Raw genomic sequence first — 16931 nt, 5'->3', positions numbered from 1 at the left:
ATGTCTTTTGTGATCCCTAGAGATACCACTGGAACCTGTGATTTCAAGGAATAAAAATGAAAAGCCATTGGTCTAACTGGAGTCTTTGATCAGCAGTATGTGGGATGAAAGGAGAAGCTTATGGGAGTTTTGGACCTCTGCCATGTCTCCTTTTCTGAATAGCCAGTACCTTTAAGGCATAAAGGAGTGAATTTGATTGTCATGATTTACTCTTCACGAGGTGATCCACGTTTGCTACTTTCTGATATTTTGTCCTTTTTAAGTAGTTATAAATTGATGTTTTTTTTGTCCCAGGATTGACACTTACTGCATCCTTGTTGTCATTCTGGTTCTGATCATTAATTATTGTGCCATTTTTTTCCCTTTTTAAAATAGAAATCACTGCATTTACTTTACTTTAGAGTCTAGGAAGGTAGTGTGCACAGTGGACAGAGCGTTAAACTTTGAGCCAGAAGAACTAACTCTGCCACTTTAGACTTGTATGATCATAAACAAATGACTCAAGGCCCTGGGCCTTGGTTTTCCCATCTGTAAAATCAGGATCTTGATCTGGAATGGCCTACTAAGCTTCCTTTCAACTCTAGAGCTAGATTCTTTCATCTATTGCTGTAGTATTTCTTTATCAATTGTCAGTAATGTCGTTGGTTAGCACATCAAGTATTTTGGGTTGTTATTTGGCTAAGTCCCTTCACATCATAGGCAGAAAAGACTGTTTATATCAAATGTCTACAAAACTGGAAACCTTGCCCCTCCCCACCAACAATCAGATAGCTTTGTTTTTACAGTTCCCATATGCGGTAAAACCCAGTTATAACTTGACCACTCATAGCTAGGCTTTATATAGAACATGTCAAATTATAGCCTCCTAAAAATACCACCCAGCATAAACTTCATAGAACGAAGCTAGTCTGCATTGTGGATTTTAGTTTCTTCCTTGCCATCAGCTTTCAAGGCATCACTGTTTATAATTTTTTACCCTCTGATGGAATTCTTGAGTTCCATTTTCCTTTGGACTTAGTGGCTTCATTACCTAAAAGTAAAGGTGACTTTGCTACTTCCAATTGAGCTTGACTTACAACTTTAGAGTGGATTACTTGATGGAACAAAGTAGCTCATTTGGAACACTGCCTAATTGGCTCCGAATATTGGGAAGTGGCCTCCTAGATAACAAACACATCTTACAAAGTTGGACCCTCACCATTTCTAGTTTTTGTTTTTAAATATTTGTGGTATTTACTACATCAAAGGTCAAAAGAGCTCCATTTTCTCCATACTTTGTTACACTGCTTTGTTTCTCAGTGACACTTACAGGAAAATTTCCTCCATCCCATCCAAGATTCCTAAAAAATGTAGCAGCAGGTAGTATGGGAAGAAGGACTTCACTTAAAGAGGGGATGGTATTGATTTTGGGGGTAGGTTTCATTTTGGGTTGAAAGGCAGGCATATAACTTCAGAAGTGAGGGAAAATCTCGTTCATTACAGAACTGTAATTTTCCCATTGAAGTCTTAGATTATTTTGTTTGGTGGAATAAAACCAGGGGAGGCCCCTGTCCTTCCTGCTTTCATTCATGATGTATAATTTTATGAAGTTGTGTGTTAGTGGGCATCTCCCGAACCTCTCTCCCAGGAGTAACGGACAAACTCTCTTTTATTATCCACAGTGCCAAGCACATAGGAAGCTCATTAAATATTGGTTGAATTGAAAATTATGTTCCTCATACTTTTAAAAAAAGTCATTACATCAGATTTTTTTTTTTTTGAAGAAAAAGTCTAAACCGAGCTGCAAGTGGCAAGATGCATTATCTTTTATTTTTGTTAAAAGATGACTTCTGACATTTCTGAACTTTTTCCCAGATCAGATTCCCATGTATTGAGTTTGTATTGTGAAAACAGTGGACATGTGCTTGACTAAATAGATTACTTTCATGCGCTGTGTTCATTATTAAATTGATCTACATATGGAATCTGTTCTACTAAGTATTTGCGAAATAATTACTCCCATCCTAAAATTTCATTTCAGTGAGCATTTATTACATGAGTACTATGTGCTGGTACTGTGTTAGGTGCTGGGATTTTTTCTGGTGGGGGGAGATGAGGGGTGAGGGAAGAGAATTTGAAGGGTCTTCATTTCTCTTGGGAACTTTCCAGCTCCAATGAAGAAACTACTCTTGCTTGTGCAGACCTGCGTCTGACTGCCATGGATCTCTGAAACTTATTGAAGTTGCCCGAAGGCCTTGAGAGGTTAACAAGGAGCATTTATTAAGTACCTATTGTGGTTGCAGTCAGTATAACAATGACAACAAAAATAATATTTCTATAGAGCTTTATCATCTATATCATCTGATCCTCACAGCAACCCTGTGAAATAGCTACTATTATTACCCCTGTTTTATCAAGATTTTCTCTGTTAAGCATTTTATCCAGAATTTCTGAGGGGCAAGTAGGCGGTCTAGTGGATAGAGTATCAGGTACCCCTGGCCCCTTTAGTCCCTTCCTCTCATTTCCCTGGTTTCTCCCAGAACCTCTATTTCAAGGAAAATGCTCAGACTGGCCATGTATTCATTCCTTTCCAGGCTCTATTTCTTACTCTCAGGATTTTTCTTCTGCTTTGTCTCCAGTGGGTAACTTATCTCTCTTCTCAAGCTGCCCTATGAACCTCCCTGCCCAAGCCTGGCCCATCCCTCCCCACCTTTTCAGTTTTCTTCTTTTTATGTTTTGTCTTTGCCATTAAAATGTAAACTCTTTGGTGTCAGGGATTCTTCTTGCATTTGTACAAGGTGCCTGGCACATACATATAGTAAGTGTTTTATAAATGCTTGTTGATTTAACATTTTACAGATGAGAAAACTGAGGCTCAGAGAGGTTAAGTGACTCTCCCAGGGTCACACAGCTATTAAGCGTTAGGCTGGATTTGAACTCAGATATTGTTGACTCCAAGTCCACTCTTACTGGCTTCCTTCTCTTTGGAAGAAGCAATCTACAAATAGATGGGCCAAAACAAAATAGAGATTAAACAAAGCAATTGGGGCTAGAGGGGAGAAGAAGCACCTGGCATAATAAGAAAAGCCCATGGCACTTGAACTGTGAGCCATTGTGGGGAGCATCAGAATGCTTTCTTCAAACCTTTAATGAATATCAACTGTAGATGTGCCCTGTTTTATGAAAACCAGATAGATGAAAATACAAACTTAAAAACCAAATGCATTTAATTTTCTCATCATAAAAACTTCTTTGTTTCATAAAAAATTAAGCATAGAATCTTTTAGTAGAGGAATTAATTCTGCTACCACCACCACCACCATCATCATCATCATCATCATCATTGTGGCCTTTATTTGTTTAATACTATTATGTTTAATAATAACAGCTAACGTGTGTATGTGTGTGTGTGTGTGTGTGTGTGTGTGTGTGTGTGTGTATCACTTTAAAGCTTGCAAAGCACTTTGCAAATGTTGCCTTATTTCATTCTCACAACAACTCTGGGAATTAGGTGCTATTATTACACCCATTTTTCAGATGAGGAAACTGATTTTAAGTGACTTCCCCAGGGTGAGACACTTAATCAGTGTCCGAGGCTAGATTTGAACTCAGGTCTGCCAGTTCAGGCCCAGTACTCCACCCAGAGTGTGCGCCACTCAGGTGCCTGCAAAGCATTTTTCTCAGTATAACTTGTCATGTAGGTAATTGAAGTATTGTTATTTTCACTTTATAATTAAAGAAACTGAGACATAGACAAAAGTTAAGTGACATCTGTCAGACACTGGGATCCCTGGGTCCCATGGGGCACCCAGTTAATAAAGAGGTAGAATTATGCAGCAAAGCCAGGGCTTGTGAATCAATCTTTCCATTATGTCAGGATGCCCTGGTTGGTATTCTATTTGTATTGTATGGGTTGTGTATCCGCTCCCAGGCTACAAGTCCTGTTAATAAGCTAGGGAGCATGACAATAAGTATTAACTCCTTAAGCATTTACTAAATGCTCAGTATGTGCCAGGCACTGAACTAAGTCCTGGGAATGCAAATATAAGCAAAAAGAAAGACATTTTCTCCCGTCAGGGAGCTTACATTCTAATTAGTGTGAGTTTTATTTAATTTTTGTATATTTCTCAGTCTCTAAGTGAATTATTCTACTTATAATATGCAATCAATAGATATTTGTTGAATCTGAAATTCATATGCTCTTCTACTGTGCTTAGAATTGCTTTCTTTTAAATTAAAAAAAATGTACAAGCACAAACTTTGCAATATGAAAAGAACAAAAAAGAGGATTGCACTTGGGAACTTCTGTGCACACTTGTTTTTAATAGAATCATTCACAAAGCAGAAACACATTAGAGACAGAGAGAGAATGTTTGCTTCTGCTAGTGTTTAGACGATGACTTCTAAGATTCATATTTGAAATGAATCTGGAGACACTTAATTATGACTTTTTTGACTTAACATATTATCCTGGACAAGTCATTTATCTATTATGAGGCATTGCTTTCTCATCTGTAAAGTAAGTGCGTATTGTGATTTACTGATGAGCCTTCAAGGGGTTTCACAGAAGAATTAGGTCCGTCAAGCTGAAATCTATACACCATATATTTGATTGTTCTTCCCAGCCTCCCCCGTGGGAAAGCTTTTAATAAGAGGTAGTAGGAAGGAAGGGGCCAGCGAAGAGATAGGGAGGCAGAGGAAATTGGAAGGAGAGTAAAGGTAGAGAAGCATACAACCAGGGATATTGCTAGGTAGTGAATGGTTTTCATGTTGTGGTGGGAGGAGGTGGTGCACCATGGTCTTGCAAGAGGCTGGTACATTGTCAGACCAAAGTCTTTCTGCTCCTCCTGGTTACAGTGGGTTGGGTCTCCTGGTTCTGTTGTGATTCTTAGTTCAGAGACAGAGAGAGAGAAGCCTGTGATTTTACATGAGAATAAGAGGTGAAAAGCAGTACCACATAAAGACAAAGATGTTGGGAATCTAAGCCTGAAGAAATTTTTTTTTATAACTACAGATTTAGGGTAATGATTTTCCTTTTTAGAAAAGGACAGTTGCTCATTGTAGTTATAGATCACATTAAAAAATATTAACAGTGATTTAATTTTGGGGGGTGGTGGCTAGTAAGCTTCACACTTTTGAAAGGAATTCCGGTCATTTTAGGAATCTGTTTTTTTTTTTCTTTTTCATCACAGATAAGGTACTTTTCTCTGGGGAAGCAAATCCTTTTTTGTTTTCCACAGGGAAAAAAGTAACCAGTCAGCTCAGTCAATCTGCTTTGAGTGGACTGTATTACCTAGAAAAATTATCTGACAAAAACCAGTAAATTTCATTGGAATGTAGTTGCATTCATTATAATTTAGAATTCTGTTCATTTGGAGGTTTTATTTCTCTTCAGTTGCATTTCTTCTAAAAAGATGAATGCTTGAATTTATGTACCTGAGTCTGACTAAGCCATTCCAAGATTTCTTGTGGGCTTCAGTTTATTCCTATTCCACGAATAGTCTAAAGAGAGTGATCTGACCAAAAACAGTTAACTATAACAACACTCTGGTACTATTGTCACCTTATTTTTCTAAAGTACATTACAGTTTTCAAGGTACATTCATGTTATTTCATTTTATCCCTTTAGTTAGTTGGTGAGTTAGGTGTGGTAAGTATGGCATTTCTTTCACAGATGAGTTAAAGTGACACTCTAGGACAGGGGTGGGGAACCTGTGGCCTTGGATATTATGACTCATGTCATAGAGACATGGCTAGTAGGATTTTTAATTATTATTATGCATTTTGTATAATCAATAATAAATTTTATAATTGAACACATGTGAATATGTACATATAAATGTAAACATGCATACATAAATATGTACATATATAACATACACATGCACATGAATATGCACATAACATACTTACATGTATATAGACCTATTCATAAGCATGCATATATACATATACCTGTATAACCCACAATATATACATATACATACGTATAGCTAAGTTTACTTGCTGGTTGTATTAGGAATTGTCAGTTTCTAAGTAAGCTCTTACTTTTCTTTTGTATTTGATAGAGTGGAAAACCACCAATCAAGGATATGTTTACAGATCTCAAAGATGGAAGGAAGCTTTTGGATCTTCTAGAGGGACTCACAGGAACTTCATTGGTAAGAAAAGTTGCATTTTAAGGATTAAGCAGTGGATTGTTTCAAGCATTATTCGTATGAGGGCAGTGAGTATAGATAATTACCAAATTATTTTAGACATAAATGTAAGTGTATTAGTAGTGATTTTTTCCCAAATTATTTGATAGAGTAGCATTCATTCTGTTATCTTGAGAATTCCACTTTTGCCACTGATAAATGTTTGTAAAGGTATTAATACTGTATTGTCCCAGTATAGGGAGAGAAAGCAATCATGGTACTATAGCTTCTTTAAATAAAGTCATGAAAACAGTTAAGGTTTAGAATTATAGAGCATAGGTGATAAAGGATGATTTCAGTATAGGTAGAATGATATGTATGCATATTATAGATATAATTTAAAAAATAAGTCACAATTCTGTGACTGAACATCTATCTCTATTTCAAAGTATTTTTTTCTGAGAATTATAAAGTTGACATTTTATTAAAAGATTAGTAAACTTCCTTTATGGCACTCAGTTCATACTTACATGGTACTACTTCTTACATGTAACGGGGATTATGTTCCACTGGCACACTTGATTGTCTGAAACTTTGTTATGAGGTTTGAAAAAAATACAGTATGCATTGTTGGAATTCCATGATGTCTTAACACTATCCTCCCTGCTTCCTTTCTTCCTTCTTTCTTTCTCAGGCACATGGTCTGTTACTCCTGGTTCCTTGTAGGCATGGGGAATGGGGAAAGAATCCCTGTCTATAAGGAAGGGTCCCCCTCACCCACCGAATCAGAGCCTACACAAAACTATGTAGCCTTTTGTGAACTTCACCATTTAGGACTTTTTTTAGTATTGAAGTCCTAACATTGTGGTTCTACTGGCAGCCAGACTTGGTCACGGAACCTGGCCTTCTGTCAAGAGGCCTTTCTACATGAATCAGTGTTACTGTGTCCTTTTTAGAACCAGAAAGAGTACAGGGCATTTGGGTCTTTAAAGATTCCTGAATTTAAGCAGGGGCTAGGGAGTGCGGGGTAGGGGGGAGGATGGAGGGAAGAAAAGTAAGTCTTGCATCCTTTCAGCAGCAAAGAAACAACTACATTTAGCATTTAATTCACACAATTTTGGAATAAGAAGAGACTTCAGAGGTCATGGAGTCTAAGCCATTCCTGAAAAAGAATCCTATATACAGCATTCCTGACAAGGTATCATCTCCCCTTTAAGCTGATACCTTCAGTAAGGGGAACCCCACACTTCCTGAGAAACTTCATTTCATTTTTTGATTACTGTAATTGTTAGGATTTAGAATTTTATTTTAATTATTTATCATTATTATATTGTTATATAGCAAGTAATTATTTTAATTATTTTGATATCAGATGGCAGACTGGGGTCAGCTTTTTTCCCCCCATAGTAGCCTCTTCAGATGTGTGCTTTTTAAGTGTCTCAGGGTCTTTGTTCCTTTTCCAGCAGGCCAGTGTTCTATTTCCCTTGTCTTCCATTTTAACCAAGGGCACATTTGATGCCTTGGGTCCTGCTTGCCTTAGGCACAAGAATTCCTATTTGTGGCTCTGATCCTTCTCTTTATTTTGTTTCCTTCTCAAATACTGTCTCAGGTATGTAGCCCTGGGAAGACCAGGATTTCCTCCTGTTCACATTGTGTGCAGGTCTACCTTTGCTAAAAAGGAATTTTCTTCCCAAAAGGATTTATTGAACATTATAGTTTAAGTACTTGCACTGTATGCAAGTACTGTATATTTAGATTAATGCCTAACAAATTACTCTAATGGAAGTGTCTTTCTAAAATTGTATTTAGTTCTTTTTTTATTCCTTATGTGAGAAGAAAACCCACCATAATTTTTGTTTTATTTTCTAGCCTAAGGAACGTGGTTCCACAAGGGTACATGCTTTAAATAATGTCAACAGAGTTCTACAGGTTTTACATCAGAACAACGTAAGTATGGAATAGTACTTTAAATTCCCTTTATAAGTGATTTGTTCTATATCACGCTTGCACAACCTGTGGCCCATGGGATGCTTATGGCTCTTGGGCAGCTTGATTCATGCCAAAGGATTCTGGGTGGGTGGATGTTGCAAAATGTAGAGCTGGTGAAAAATGTAGAGGAAAACATCCTTTGTATATAGAAGAAATCCTTTGACTTGCCACAAGTGACCCGCAGGTTGTAAGTGGCCCATAGGCTGCCTGTTGTTCAGGCTTGTTCTGTACGTTAAATGCATATATGATGTATCAGAGGTTCTGCATTACAGGAGTTGTAGTCTTTATTATAATCTATTATATTTCACAAATTTGGTAAGATAAGCCTATCCTATATCTCATATATTGCATAAGAACAATGTAATAAAAATGTTTAAATTTATATTTTAAAAGGAATATATCTGATATACAAAGTATCAATATTTAACCAAATATACTTAAACCAGTAACGTTTGTTAATGCGGCTCCTTGTGAGATACTTTATATGTATATATGAGCACTTGTGTACATTTCAGAAATGTATACATGCATGTGTATTTAAATATATGTATGTATGCATACATTTTAAATTCAAATGAGAAGGTCCAGGAAAATGAAGGGGATTATTAAGCAATTTGGCCTATTCTAAACGGAAATAAATATAAAATTTCTTAATTGAGCTCTTATTAGACCTTCATTGCTCTTACACATTGTTGTTGCCTTTTATATGGAATAGCATATGTAGTGAGTCATCGAAGTTCTTAAATAACTGTAGTGCTAGCCAGGACTTGTGGGCGTTTAGTACTCTTCATGCTCACTGACATGTGAGAAAGCATCCCTTAGTTTTATGAAATCAAAAATTTGCTATACCACTGCAAGTATAATTATCATGTTTTGTTTTGTTTGTTTTAAAAAAAAGGACATTATCCTGTGTCTGTCTGTAAGTTATGAGAAAAATTAAGCATATTTTGTATGAATTCTTATATAGTCATTTGCTTTAACAAGTAGATAGAAAGTTGCTCTACTGTTGCTGAAATATTTCAAAAGATATATCATTGATTGTTGATAGTAGTGATAATTCTTTTTGGGCACTGCTGTCATGGGTGCAGAGTCAACTGCTCTGGGCCTCTCATAAACAGTTTGATGAATTTCTGTGGCCATAAAAATTCAACATCTGGTGGCTAACCCTCTGGTGATGAGGCTTTTTAGATTTTTTTCTAGGTTAGTCCTTAAATGAGAGGCATAGAGTCCAACACTAGGCTGTATTTTTAGTCTTTCCAAGTTGGGGGAGAGGGAAGGACCTGTCAGAACCTGTTCTGAGCTGATAGAGTCTTTGACAACTAGGAGTCAGCTATGCACTGAAGTTAAGTATCCCATAGTACCTTAGTGGAATCTCTAGTATTAAATGTGTTTCAGTAATAACGTTATTGACTTCTAGTTTTTCTCGTATTACTCAGTCAAACCATTGGATCTTTGTTCATGAAAAAGTCAAAGCATGTCTGATGTGTTGATTATTTTGTTTAAATGTGCATCTTTGGTACAAAAGAGTATATTGTTGGGTGTGAGGAGAAATGAATGGAATTATTGAGAAGTTCTACCATAATTTTTTTTAAATCTCTAAAATATTTGTTTAAAAAAGAGAAAAATACTCAAAAAAGTAAAATATTTTATTGACATAATTGCCTTAAGACCATTTTTTTTTCACAGGTAGAACTGGTAAACATAGGAGGAACTGATATTGTGGATGGAAATCACAAATTGACACTGGGCTTACTGTGGAGTATCATTTTGCACTGGCAGGTGGGGAAATTTTGGTCCATTTTCCCCTCTAAAAATAGTTATTTTTAGGAATATAGAAGGCCTCCAAGCCTATGTCTTCTTTTATCTTGCCCTATTTTTAAAAAAAGTATCTAGCTTTTGAATAATAGAAGAAAGTTTGACGTATTTTAGATTTGAAGTTCTTAACCTTTTTTGTGTTTTGGACACCTGTAGTAATTTGGTGAAGTCTATGGACCCTTTATTAGAAAAAAATATATTTTTAAATGTATAAAATAGAATATGTAGTATTAAAAAGGAAACCAATCACATTGAAACATTATTAATATTAAATACATTTAAAATGTTTATTTTTCTTAAAAATAAAACAAAATATTAAAAAGAAGTTTTAGACCCCAGTTAAGAATCCCTGTTTTATATTTTAATTTCTTTTGCTCTTGCATATGTAGGTTTTATTCTTTGACCTCAGATTTATTTATTAATCAAGAAATAGTTCCCCTCCCTCCTTTCTTCTTCCTTCCTTCCTTCCCTTTCAAAAGAAAACCAACTGTTATGTTTTTTTAATGACTACTTTGCTATACCTGTGGTTTTTAAAATAACATGTTGCTATAAGATACTTATGAGTTGCGTGGTATTTGTTTATGGATGTAACATGTTTCATTCAAGGAATTTTTCCAAGTGACTAGGCAATGGTGCTTTTCTAATTAAATAGGTAAAAGATGTCATGAAAGATATCATGTCAGACCTACAGCAGACAAACAGTGAGAAGATTCTTCTGAGCTGGGTTCGGCAGTCAACAAGGCCTTATAGTCAGGTCAACGTTCTCAATTTCACTACAAGTTGGGCCGATGGGCTGGCCTTTAATGCTGTTCTCCATCGACACAAGTGAGAAATTTTACCCTGTTTTACATCATAAAAACATAAGGTCATACATTAAGAATCGGAGGAGGACTTAAGATATCTTATAGGACAAATCTATAGGAAAATATAGATTCTTCTCAAGTAATTATAGTCTCTACTCTCTGTTCACTTTGCCAAATAACATATCGTTTTGTGGTGCAGTGAGTAGAGCACTAGCCCTGGAGTCAGGAGGACCGGAGTTCAAATGCAGCCTCAGATACTTGACACACTTACTGGCTGTGTGACCTTGGGCAAGTCACTTAACCCCAATTACCTTGCCTTCCCCCCTTCAAAAAAAAAGAAAGAAAAAGAAAGAAGAAAACTACCAATGGAGATTTTTCTTGGAAGACAAAATGCCAAGGCCACAAAATCTAGCTTCCATGATTTCTTCCACCTACTTTCTGATTTAAACAAAAAAAGTTGAAATGCTTGGCATGTTTTAATCCCACTCTTTAAACATCAGCCAGTCTTATGTGTAAACAATAGTGCTTGTTAGTTTCAAGTATTCTTATTGCCAAAAGTTTTTTTTTTCAAGCCATTTGAGGGGGAATAAAAGGATTTCAATGTCCTTGAAGAAATTTTTATGTTTTTTTTTCTTCATAGATAATCAAGTAGCATTTAAGCTTAGACATTTGTTTTCAATTATATAGCATTGCCTAAGTATCCATTTCCTCCTAAAATACTAAGTAGTTTTTAGTGTATATTTAAGTTTTTTTTGAAAGTCAGCAAATTTTTAGTGTTTTAGACTAATAGAAATAATGAGTGGTTTCACGGTTGTGGTACTTGTGTAGTGACAGTAAAAATGAACCATTATTTGTGGGTATATGTATACACTAATACACATACATACATAGCTATCAATTATGCCTTACATTGATTGGAAGGAAAAAGAGTTTATACAAAATATATAAGGAAAGTAGACTTTAATTGTTGTATAAACATTGTAAATTTGAACTATTTTGTCTATTTCTATTGTAAATCATGTACTTAGCTACAGATGATTTAATTGTATATCTAGGAAGAACCCTCATTTTAATCTTTTTCCTAAGTGACCTATTTAAGTCTTGCGGTAAATAATGAAGATGCAGTTTTAAGGCAGAATGGGCATTAGTTATCTTGTGATATTAGTGATCACAAAGGAGGCAAAAATATGGGGAAAGTAGTGATAAAATATTTGACGCTTCCCTTAACGTCTGATTTGGACTTTGTTGTTGATAGGAAGGCTTGGTAAGAATTGAAAAACAGAGATAAAGTATAACTATATCACATCTTTATAGTTAGCATTTTCATGTAACATTTAAGACCCATGTAAGCATCCATTTAAATTTAAGATTCATTACAAGAATAATTATCCCCATTTCATTTATGGGATGAAAATCAAAATCAATGGTAGCTAATAAGTTATTCTGCTTCATATTGGCATAAAAAATAATGTACATAATGATTTCCAGATTTTCTCACTCCCAGTGCATTGATTTCAATTCCAGCAATTGATGTTTCTTTTCTTTCTTCTTCTTCTTCAGAACTTGTTTTTTCAGTTCTTTTGTACTGTTGTTTGTTCAGTGTGTATGTATATATACACATGTATAATATGTGTACATATATAGCCATATATTTCCTTGTTTGCAAATGGTACTTATTCAAGATGTATTTAGAACATATCCTTGTAGGTAGAAAAAAAAGGCATAGAAGCAAAATCATTTCACCTCTCCGTATAGTGCACTCTGCTAGGTGCCAGGTGAGATAAAATTTCAGAGGACATGGCTCCACAATAAAAGTTACAGATTAGAAAGGAGATATAATATGTCATGTTCACAGGTAACCATAATAAGAAATTAAATGCATAAGAGACATAAAAGCACAGTGCATTGTTGGCTCCAATAAGGGAATAGTCAAGAAAGGGATTTGAACTCAAGAATGACATGACCAGATTGATGAAGGAAGAAATTTTGTCTGACCATAGTATGATGGATTAATTGGAGGTGGAGAGTAAAGCTGGGAAGACATGTTAACATATAATTATACTAGTCCAAATGGATGGTGTTGGAATTCAGTATGAATGCAGTAGTAGTGGCAATAGAGAGTAATGGATAGATAGCCGTGAAAAAATTATGGAAGTCAATTCCATAGAGATTGGCCACTGACTGAATGTGAAAAATGATGTAGAAGAGTCAAGGTTGGCACTAAGGTTTTGGACGTGATATACAGGTGAATAGTGGTATAGAGAACAGAAGTTAGAAGGAGGAATAGTTGATTATTGCAGAAAATTAGCCCGTTAAGAGAAATGAAGACTCATAATTGGGTAGCTAAGGAAAATGGCAGTTCACTCAATAGGGATATGACCAGACTTCCCCTTAGGGTCTGGGTGCTCAATAAATGTTGAGTGAATTAATTTTTCTGATATATTTCTTTTTTAAAATTATGTTTAAATATTGGTTATATACATAGCTCAAGATTTGTAATATGTTTTATGATATTTGGATTATAGACAATAGTGATATGGAAAGCAAATTGTTATTTTATTTATGTCTAAGACCCCAAACTTTATACTGAACTATAATAATATTTATATTGTCTTCTGTGTTGACTTTGTTTATCTTGTTCTTTCAGACCCGATCTCTTTAACTGGGATAGAGTTACTAAAATGTCCCCAATTGAGAGACTAGAACATGCTTTTAACAAGGCTCAAAAGCATCTGGGAATTGAAAAACTGTTAGATCCTGAAGGTACTCTACAAGATTTTCATTTCTAATTTTTAAACATTTTAAGGCATTTTATAATTTAGAAAATTGGGCACAATTGCTATTCCTTTGAGAGACATCATATATTTGAGTGTAGTAAAATTTTTGACATCACTTTGGGAGTAAATATACCCATGGGCCCTTAAATTGGAAAAAAGAATTCTCCAGAGCATTTCTTCTTAGCTATTGTAAGGACCCTTAAAAAGGTTGAAGTATCCATTATAGTATTGTGTCATTTATTTCTTATTTGTAGTTAGTTTCCTACTGGGGAATAACCTTAACCTTTAGGAAAATGTGATGATTAAACAGCTTTCTCCATATAATCTGATATGTGAGTTACATTTGTTTAATTTAAAATGTAAGACCATGTGTTTCCACAGAGATTTTTTACTTAAAATATTTTTCCAGTATTCCTGCCATTTACCAAAATCACACACAGATTTCAAACAAAGGATGATTTAGGGTTGATACTTTTTTAGCTTCTTTGTCATAAATGGAGATGTTATTCATTCTCTGTTTCTTTTCAACGACAGTATTTAGGTGAGGTATGTGTATATAAGATGTACCATGGGTAAATAACCTAGAATATGAAATTTAAAAATATGATTCCTTTGAAATACCTTAATTCACTACTTTTCTGATTATTTGATATGTAATGACAATTGTTTAATTTTGTTTACTACTGCGAAAAGTTTTGCCGAATGAGCCAACATTCAACAGCTAATGTGGCTACTGTGAAAGTAGCCACATTATCTGCACACATGAATTGGGGATTTTTTTGCAGAATTTTCTGGGTGGGGAATCTTTAAATACTTTTTATGTCTTATATATCACACAGAAGGGAAATTTAGTGAGTTCTGGTATTGCAAAGAAATAATTTATTAACTTCATATGCTATTGGCTAGGTACTGTTCATGTGCAAGCTGGTGGATTACTATTTCTAACTTTGAATGATTACTCCAGTATGTTCCTTTCACATATTTTACATGAGAAGGCTAAGCTATTTCTTATTTCCTTCTATTTATAGATGTTGCTGTTCAGCTTCCTGACAAGAAATCCATAATTATGTATTTAACATCTTTGTTTGAGGTGCTTCCTCAGCAAGTCACCATGGAAGACATTCGGGAAGTCGAAACTCTTCCAAGGAGATTTAAGAAAGAATGTGAAGAAGGAGAATTTACTGTGCAAGTAAGTGTGTGAGAATTCATAGATTTGGAAGGTGCTTTAAAGGTCAGCGTAGTCCAACCCTCCTCATTGTATATATGAGAGTATTGAGTCTTGGAGTTATCAGATGGCAGTGTTTTCTCCATTCAAGACAGCTAGGTGACACAGTGGATAGAGCACTTCAGGAAGACCTGAATTCAAATTCAGCCTCAAATATTTACTAGTTGTGTGACCTTGAACAAGTCATTTAACCTCTTTCTCAGTTTCCTCCAATGTAAAATAAGGAAAATAATAGCATCTATCTACCAGAGTTGTTTTTAAAGATGAAATGAGTTAATAATTGTAATGCATTTAGCATAATGCCCGGTATCTTGTAAGTGCTATAACAATGCTAGCCATTATCATCATCACCATCATCCTCATTATTATTATGATTACCATTATAAATATTATTCACATGCCTAGTAAGTGTCAGAGCTGTTTTCTAAGACACCAAGCTGAATCTCTTTCTATACTACCATACTGAGTCTTAAGTGTTTGACTTCATTCTTGGTGTCCTAGTTTTCCCCTCCAAAATAATAGAATTAAAAATAAAAAAAAAGTCAAGTATCCCATTAAAAAGTGATGTAGACTCTTTTGCTTTTAACATGGTATATTCTGTTATTGTAATATTTGGTTTTTTTTAGTGCTAGAATGCCAGCTCCTTAGATCTCTACTCACACAGCTGCCACTTTAGTTCAAGCTCTCATCTTTCTTCCCTTCGATTATTGCAGTCGTTTCTCAATTAATCTCCTTGTTTCCAGTCTCACCATTCCTGTCCATTCTACATACTGCTACTAAAGTAATTTTCCTTAAGGGCAGTTCTGGCCATGTGACTCTTCTACTCAACCAATTCCAGTGGCTTCCTACTACCTCTAGGGTAAAATATAAATTTCTCTTGTCAGCTCTTAAAGCCCTATACAGTCTTGTCCCAGTCTAGCTTTCCAGACTCCTGACCTCTGCTATACCCAACCAAAATGACCTTCTCTATCTTCTATCTTCCATCTCCTTCCTTGGAAGATCGCCATGCCCTCTTAACCTCTTAGAGTCCCTGTCTTTAAGATTTGCGGCTAGCTGAATCTTTGTTTCTTGGAAGTCATTTCTGATTCCCCCACTTGGCAGTGATCTCTCCCAAGCTATCTTACAGTCAATTAATTTGCATATTTGTATTACCAACTTGAAAATTATGCTCTATATTTTTTATGTACTTGTCTGTATTAGATTATAAACTCATTGTGAATGGCTATTGTTTCATTCTTTGTGTGTATATCCCTACTGCCCAACACAGCTGCATAGTAGGCTATTAATAAATACTTTCTGATTGATCAATTTTTCTTTAGAATTACTGTGGCTTTCTGACCTCTGTTTTGAAAGGAATGCAGTATAACTCTGTATTTTTAAATAGAAGACTGCGTCTAATGTCAGGAAGACTATGTCTCAAAAGTAGTAGACAGCTTCTAGCTATGTGATCTAGGGAAAGTTCAGTTTAACAATATTTCTTATGAGGATAAATTACTTCTTTTAACTTCAATCTACTTACTTCCAAAATGGAATAATAATAACTGTAGTCCAGTAGTAACGTTAAAATGAAATATTAAATGAATAAAATGCTTTGAAAATCTTAAGGCAGGACATAAATGTCAGCTGCTGATACTCCGGCTATTATGACACCAGCAACCATCACTATCACCACTACCACCTCCTACCCTTTAGCATCATTTTACTCGGAGGGAATTGTTTAGCTGGCCAACATTTTGAAATGGGTTCAATTAAATATCCACAACATTTTGTTTGTTCTGACCTGCTTTTTTTTTCCCCAAGAAGCTCAAAGTGTTAACATGTTACAGAGTTTCCCACTTTTTCTCTGTAGTGAGGGAGGGACATTTTAGAGATGCAGTGGTGCAAATGATGTAATAAGAGATTGAATAACGTATGTAAAGTTGCACAAGGGAAGAAGCAAGCCTCAAACCCAGGTCTTTTAATTTCCATCCCAGTACAATTTTCACAGTCCTACGTCATCTCCATTCTATCTGGCTCCTTGTATTTGGGCCTGTTTTAAAGCAGCTTCCTTGCATGAGCTGCCAAAAAGGCTAGTGTTTATTGTCTGAAGTGATGCTCATTTTCAGGTTTTGAATTTCCCTTTACCATTGAGCTTTTAAGTAGAGTGGTGTGATCTGATTCCTTCCCTTTAATTTTCATTTGAACAAAGGAATCTAGGAGTAGAGAA

General features: G+C 35.3%; 1 protein-coding gene across 1 annotated transcript in view; it reads left to right on the top strand.

Moving 5' to 3' along the window:
- Positions 1–16931, top strand: part of UTRN (utrophin) — a 467326-nt gene that overhangs the window by 13828 nt on the left and 436567 nt on the right. Inside the window, exons 2-7 of the mRNA XM_036766848.1 lie at positions 6048–6140; positions 7986–8063; positions 9792–9884; positions 10573–10745; positions 13371–13486; positions 14529–14689. Of these exons, the coding sequence (XP_036622743.1) occupies positions 6072–6140; positions 7986–8063; positions 9792–9884; positions 10573–10745; positions 13371–13486; positions 14529–14689 (690 nt within the window). The 5' untranslated portion in view covers positions 6048–6071. The remainder of the gene's footprint in view (positions 1–6047; positions 6141–7985; positions 8064–9791; positions 9885–10572; positions 10746–13370; positions 13487–14528; positions 14690–16931) is intronic.

The sequence above is a fragment of the Trichosurus vulpecula genome, chromosome 7, assembly GCF_011100635.1.
Source record: "Trichosurus vulpecula isolate mTriVul1 chromosome 7, mTriVul1.pri, whole genome shotgun sequence".
NCBI lineage: Eukaryota > Metazoa > Chordata > Mammalia > Diprotodontia > Phalangeridae > Trichosurus > Trichosurus vulpecula.
This window is presented reverse-complemented; position numbering and strand designations above follow the sequence as displayed.